This window comes from Saimiri boliviensis, chromosome 10, assembly GCF_048565385.1.
Source record: "Saimiri boliviensis isolate mSaiBol1 chromosome 10, mSaiBol1.pri, whole genome shotgun sequence".
NCBI classification, from domain to species: domain Eukaryota; kingdom Metazoa; phylum Chordata; class Mammalia; order Primates; family Cebidae; genus Saimiri; species Saimiri boliviensis.
Window position 1 is genome coordinate 40,745,847 of NC_133458.1, and position 7,463 is coordinate 40,753,309.

At 40.8% G+C, this 7,463-nt stretch overlaps 1 protein-coding gene across 1 annotated transcript in view; it reads right to left on the reverse strand.

The window, feature by feature from the left end:
* Positions 1-6,522, reverse strand: part of TES (testin LIM domain protein) — a 51,551-nt gene extending 45,029 nt beyond the window's left edge. The window contains exon 1 of the mRNA XM_003921064.4: positions 6,248-6,522. Within this exon, the coding sequence (XP_003921113.1) occupies positions 6,248-6,274 (27 nt within the window). The 5' untranslated portion in view covers positions 6,275-6,522. The remainder of the gene's footprint in view (positions 1-6,247) is intronic.
* Between the last annotated feature and the right edge of the window lie 941 nt (positions 6,523-7,463).

Sequence of the window (7,463 nt, forward strand, 5' to 3'; positions counted from 1 at the left end):
TTGTGTATATTACAGGTATAAGTCTATTTTTATAGCTTTATCCATTCACAATCTGTTTCACATTCTAATACATAAGAGCATAAGAGCTGCTTTCCTTCTTCTTTTCCATTTGCCAGTACTTAAGACAAATGAAATAACCTCTAATTACAAAGTTTGCAAAATCAAGAATCAAGCCTGGGGATTACCACCAAAATTGCTCACTGTCTGCGTTAGAAATGGAGTGTAGTGCTAACCTATAAAGAGTTCTTTGATAGGTATAATCCCAGTTGTGCTTTCAATCACTTACATTGCTCTATCATCACTTGCAATAGGATAATTCTATAGTATATGCTTAAGTTCAGTGTTATTCTTGTTCACTATTATAACCCCAGAGTCTAGAATAGTGTGTGGTACATAAAAAAAGCACTCACATTTTTAAAAACAGCCTTATTTTGGGAGAGAGAACTTTTAAAGAAAATAAATGCTCCATTATTTTTCATTTTCCCATAATTAAATACCAAGGTTAATACATCACTCCTAGGCTTATGGGACATACACTATTACAGCCTTCGGAGCCTTATACTACAGATTTAAATTAAACTTGACCTAATATCTTAAAATACCTCCACAAATATTGTAAAAATTAAATAAGCACGAACAAGTTAAAGATAGCTAAGATTTGTGGAAAAAAATTATTCGGTTCAATCTATAGTTTCTTCATGGAATTTACTAATATTTAAATTATGCCATCTCCTTTATGTATATATTTACACATATAGATACATGTTCTTGGTCTATGTGATTGTAAAGCACTGTAGAACATTATACTTGGTAGACTACTGATACTATTTTCCATGATCAGAGAATCACAGGACTTGGAGAAACCACAGAAATCATCTGGTTCCCCTACTTAATTTTATATAAATATAAATTGATATCCAAAGTGGTCAATATCACAAAAAAATAGTGGACTTGGAACTACCAACACTCAGCTCAGGGCAATTTTAAATATATTATGCTGCTAAATGGAAGTGAGAAACTGATACACTATGGAAGACCTTTCCATACACTATAGGTATTTATATATGCTGGAGGCTTACTGACCTTTCCTAATTTCAGAACACACTTTGGTGATTTGGTATGTAAAAAAGGTACATTCACATTAGCATAGGGCCAACTTGTATTCCTTCTTCTACTTCTCAGAAAAAGAACAAAGGAAGTAGTTTCCATGTTACCAATTTGTCACACTCTTTGCACTAAGAAGGCCCCCATTGGTAACTCTTGTTGCACACTGATGGGCTATGATGTTGATCCCAAGCTCACGATGCTGGATGTCATACTGAAGGTCCATGAGATCCTCATGAAATATTGGACCATTTTGGTGTTTCTAAGAGCTTCTCAGCTTCACAAGAAATGTTTTTGCATGAAAAATGGGTAATTAAAACAAAACAAAAAGTTCTCCTCCCAATATTAAAACCTTTTTGTTTTTGCTTTTTGTTTCTAGCTGCTCTATTCTTAACTGTCTGGTCTGCCATTCCAGAGGCACCCCGAACACTTTGCTGCTAGGGAAAAGAGATTTAGCCTGCTCATGCTATGTGTAAGGCCTTCTATCGACTGCAGAGCTCAACAGGGAGAAAAGCCTATGAGTATCCCTTTGTAGTTCCAGATGCCATTCGTTAAACTTACAAAACGAACAGGCAAATACAGGGTCACTGTTACCCAGGGCCATTTTACATAATTGGTTCCCACCAAAAGTCAGCAAGTTGGAAGAATCTTAGAGGATAAGATACAAAATATTATTGGAGTTTATGCCATTTATTTGACTGTAGAAGTTTCCCAGAAATTCCTTTTCACAGTACTTTTACTTTTCTTATACTTTGCCTCTGCCCAAAGAATGTCAATGGTAACTTACACTAAAGAGAATACATACAAGATCAATAAAATAGAAACAAAATATAAAAACTAGTAGGATGCTAATTTTATTGGAATACAAACCACTTCTTCAAATGTAATTCCTTTAAAAAAAGAAAGTGTTAAAACATACCTTCTCTTTTTATAACAGTTATCATTCTACATATATGTAGTGAGGAAGATAAAGAATATAAGGCTCAGGTTAGGTGGCATGATGGAAGGGGCATGAATTCTGCAGATTATGGTTCAAGTTCCTAGTAAGGTTCTCTATAATAAGGTTTCAGATTACACTATCTAAACTTGTTTCTTCATTCTGAAAATGGAGCTAAGGCCTACCTCCTAAGATTGCTTTGAACAGCAAACAAAATAACCATGCAAGTATAACAGGATATGCATTCATTTCTCAAGAAATTTGTAAGCAAGCTGAGAAGATGAAATTTACAACAGATAAGTATAATCCAGAGGTGGAGAGTGATGTTTTGGGAAATCAGGAGAAAATATTTTTCATCTAGGTGGGAGCATGGAGAAAGATTCTGGAGGAGTGTGCAGTGTGAGGGGTTGGTCCTTGAAGGATGGAAAAAACTTAGTACTGTAGGTGTAGGTGGAGTATGGCCATGCACAAAGTCATGGGGGGAGTTGATCGTACACAGGTAATAGCCAGTAGAGATATAAATTCCTATTTCTACTTCATAGGACACCGTAAAGTAACAGAATCAATAGAAAACCTACTATAGGTTTTTCTCCAACCAATATTCAGGGCAATTAAGAGAAAGTGACTTTTCACATTCTACCAATGTAATGAATCACACCACGGGTTAGAAGAGTTTTATAAAAGCCCAGCCAAGGACCAGTCATTTCCTTCTGCACTTTTTCTGAGAGGCAGAACACCTCCAAAGCAAAGCCATGGATGTGCCTTGCCCTAATTCTTGCAGCAAGAATGGCTTCAAGCTTTGAATCCAATTGTATATTTGAGCATCCAGGTCACCAGGTATTGCTTTCTCCACTTCAACCAGGGCTACCTAAGGCCAAGAACTCATTCTAATTTCTAACGGAAATAATCTTTATAGTTCCATACTTTTTCCAATTATATTCACTTGGTTTCACTATGCTCTTTTGACTAATGACAAAGGTTTTGAAAACAAGTTTGGATGCAGGGAAAGGGGATTTTTAGTGACATGTAATCTTTAAAATGCATCACATTTTAAAATGCATCACAAAATTAAAATAAGTCCTTAAAAAAGTATGCAAAATATTAGGATTAATCAAAATAGAAGGGTTAGAGAGACGACAAAAAATGAACACAGTAAAATTAAACCCCTGCAGCAATTCCAGGCAGTATAAAGGAAATTACTGAGGTTCTCTTTCTCTGTTGGTATGCTTTTAATTGAAAAAAGTAATTCTTATGGGAGAGTAACACAGAAAGGAAAGAGGAAAACAGCTGGCTGTTAGCCATGATTTGCCATTCACTGCAAAAGGAGACTGTTTCTGCTTCTCGAAGTCCACAGTTTTTCCCAAGCAGACACAGACCATACTGACACAAAGTCAATTAAGATGAGACTTAAGACATAAAAAAGAGGCATAGATGTGTAACTCAGAAGACAGGGCAAGGATATAAAATCAAATTCTGTTCTAAAGTATATTAAAACAAAAACTTTGCATAACCAAACTAGCTCCCACATCCTAGCAACGGCTTACTTACTTCAAACAAAACAAAAAATAGTGAAGTCTAATTATAAAAATCCCTTGTCTTTGTGATGGTGGGTTTTAACGGGTAATTAATCCCAATTTGTACAACTGATGTGGATGAGCTTTCCTTTTACAAACCAAGAATTTTATAATAGTATCATCTATTTCAGTCACTGTTTAATAAAGATAACCTAAGTTCTTTTTACATGAAATGTTAATGTGGAAAAAATAATGCTTTTCATCTGTCTAGAAGAAATTTCTCATCAACAATGTAAAAGTTTAAGAAGAAGAAAATGTCATACATCTTAAAACAGAAGTCATACTAGTTGTACTTAAATGGTTGTGTCTTTGTTCCAACTTCTAATCTGCCTTTTCTCTTACTTTTCCAAGTCAGAAAGAGAGGAGACTTGAAAATTAGGTACTAAAATAGGGTAAGAAGGCTCTGCTGCTAAATCAGATAGTCTTGTAATATGTCCTTCTTTGAATATGTTAGAAAACGATTGCTAAAAGGAACACAAATACATTCCTGAGATTTCCAAACTTTTGTACTGGGAAACTTTTTGTCAGAACATCAAGTCTATCAAGAAACCCACAAATTGGAGTCAAAGTGAGAATCTTTAGAGTTTTTTCGCGGCTTCCAATTTACTGGTTGAAGACTCAGAATCAGTGAAGACAATGTAGTGAAACAGATTTGTTAATATCATGAGATTTCATAATTTTATTTTGTGGAATTATTTTTGGTGTGGTAGGGGCAGGGAAGAGTAAGATTAGAGAAAGTTAAGATTCTTGGTTGAAAAATATAACTTTTAAAAGTAAAGTGGGGATGAAGGAGAAAAATTACACCATATGTCAAGGGCATTATTTATCATAACCCACATTTTCAAACTCCAAGGAGATTGTTTATAAATAACATCTGGAGTTTTCTTTTGCAAGCACATACAATTTTTAACTTTGAACTTTTTGCCTCAGAATTACTCCTTGTCTCAAAAAGTTTCAAAAATGTCTTTGATTTTTATCCCCCTCTTAAACAGACTTTATTTTTTAAAAGTTTTTAGCTTCACAGCAAAATTGAGCAGAAAATTTGAAGTTCCTGTGTACCTCCCCCATTTTATACTATCATACAGAAAAGTGTCATTGCCCTAAAAATCCTGTACTTCACCTATTCATTCTCCCCAGCCCAAAAGATGTTTACTTTTACAAAGTTGTCTTCAAATAAGTACTTAATAGCAAGGACAAGACCCCTCCCCCACCCCAAATTTTAGACAAATACTAAATTAAGTAGCTCTTACCCACTTGTATTCATCAACAGAAAGCTAAGTGGGCAAAATGCTTTCCTGGTGGCAAGCAAGATTAACCAAAAATATTAGATTTATTTAAAAGAAAAAAAACGTAACGGGAAGAGAATAGAATGCAATCATGCTACTTTAACAATTTATGTTTTCTGTTCTTGGATACCTTTTTGAGTGTCTGTGAATTTTAGTAGTAAGGAATGAAAAACAAGGTTTTCTCGTTTCAAGTTGTTATTGGTCAATAGCTTCCTAACCTAAAACTCTGCATTCCTAACACAATACTTTGTATCCATTTTCAAAAATCCAACTCTGGGCATAAAATAGAAGTAATGCTCAAGACAAAAACTTAACGTTTAGAAGGTAAAATAATATTAGGAACCATGAGTAAGAGGAAAAAAAAATGTTTTTTCTATTCTTCCCTTCCTCTCTCTGCAAAACTCGCCTATTTGATAAGGGACAGCTAGCTTAAATTTACCACAAAGTAAAATATGAGCAAATCCCCTGGAACGAGAACTTTCGCACAGGGCAATTCACTGGAATGTGACATCAGCATTCCTTCTGAGTCACAATCTGGTCCCCACCCTTTTCTCCCAGGCGACACCAGGCTCCCCATAACCAGGGAGTGGCTCAGGTAGGGTCTTAGGTTCTGACGCCTGCGAGGCAGCAGCCAGGCTGGAAATGTATCCCAGCGCTGAGACGCTAGTGACAACCGCCCTTTGGGGCTAGCCCCCAAACAGGGAGAATGCGCTCTTTGACAGACAATTCCCCAAGACGGAGGGAATTAGACAAGTAATGAATGACCCTCCCCCCGCCCCCCCGCAAAAAAACAAAACACAACAAAACAAAACCACATCGCATTAGAAGTTACCACCAGCACGAGTGCGAAGGCAGTGCATTAAATCAACACTCACTTTAGAGCGCCCCAGGCAGCCCAGCTGGAAGGGAGGAGGTCAGAGCTGTCAAAGCACAGCAGAGCCCCAAACCACAGAGGCTTAATGAACTTGAACTTCCTGAGCCAGGAAGTGTCACAGTCTCGCCCGCACTCGCCCTGAGCTCGTCCTTTTCTTTGGAGGCGACCCTGGCACGCCGAAACAGCTTCAGTAAAGTTTCCAGCACCTCCCACCGCTGCGACTCCGCGAAACCGGAGAGGAGCGTCCCGCGCCTGCCCTCGCTCGCGCTTCCAACTTTGGAGAGCGGGCTGGGCCGCCCGGCGCCTCCTTTAACCTGCGGGCCGGGTCCCTGAGCCGCGGACGCCGAAGACGCAGGGCCGGGCTCACGCCAGGCGGCCCGCCCGCCCTACCGGCCCCTGCACCTCCGAACGCCGCGTGCCGCGCTCCCCGCGCAGGTGAAGCGGCCGCTGCCCGCCGCCAGCGCCCCCCTACCTTCTTCACTTTGTTTTCCAGGTCCATGTCTGCGCGTCCGAGGGCTTCCTCCTTCTCCCGTCCGGGACCTCGCGGCCGGGCTCCGCGGGCCTCGGGCTCCACTACGGACCTGGAGAACCTGCGGAACTCCCGCGCCGCCCCCTCGCAGTCACTCGCCCGGCGGCGTCGAACTTCCGCCGCCCAGTCCGCCGCAGCCGGCCTGCGACAGAAACCCGGGAACAAAGAGGCCCGGGCAGCCAATGGCAGCCGGGCAGCGCCGGGCCGCCACCAATCACCGAGCGCCGCACGCACCTTCTAGGCCCCAGCGCGGCGCTGGCAAGGTGAGGGGCGGGGCCGCGTCCGGGGCGGCGCCCTACGGGGCGCGCTCGCGGACCTCAACCTGGCCTTCTGAGGATGCCCTGGGTGTACGCGGGCCGGCTTCTAAAGAGCTGGGATCCAGCCTCCCTTCGCTGAAGATGGAGCACAGCTTTTTTTCATTTTGGGTGTTTGCACCTGTGTTTGACTTGGGTCAAGGGGAGTAGTTATCCCAATAGTAACTTATCAGTTTATTTTCAGGGCAAAGAGAAAAAAAGAGAGAGAGAGAAGATTGTAGGGATCATTCGGGATTCCTTTGATGACTTTGGGCACTAAATTCACTATTGGCATGGTGGAGATGCCGTTTCCTCAATTGCTTTTCTCCACAATTCCAAACACTGTCAAGCAGCCGTATCTTACATCCCTAACATCGGTGAAGATTGTTAGATTGTTTTCTGAGCATTGGGTTGTTCAAATGATGGTGTGAATCACTTCAGAAACAGGTGTGTCAATTCCTTTGGAAGCAGAGGGTTGCCCTTTGTCTCTGCTACGTGAGATGGTGCTAGGCCTATCGTGTGCTCAGGCTTTGATGAAGCAGAGTCAGCACATTGGTGCACCACAGCTGAATTCATTTCATGCCCTAATTCAGGAGCAGATGCATCTAATACCATCAGATTGCTGGGTCTGGAAGAGTCTAGCTTCCTCATTTTGCAGGGAACTGAGGACTCCAGAGTTTCAGGGACCAGCCTAATGTCTTAGCCTGTGGGGAACAGAGACGGTGCTCATGAATCTAAACGATTTCTCTAAATATGTTTGGGGCTGGAAGTACATGACTTTGACTAAGGAAAAAAAGCGGCCAATTTTCTTCAATTTGTGGTTATGGCAAAAAAATGACATTACCCAGACAGCAAGTGACCTAACT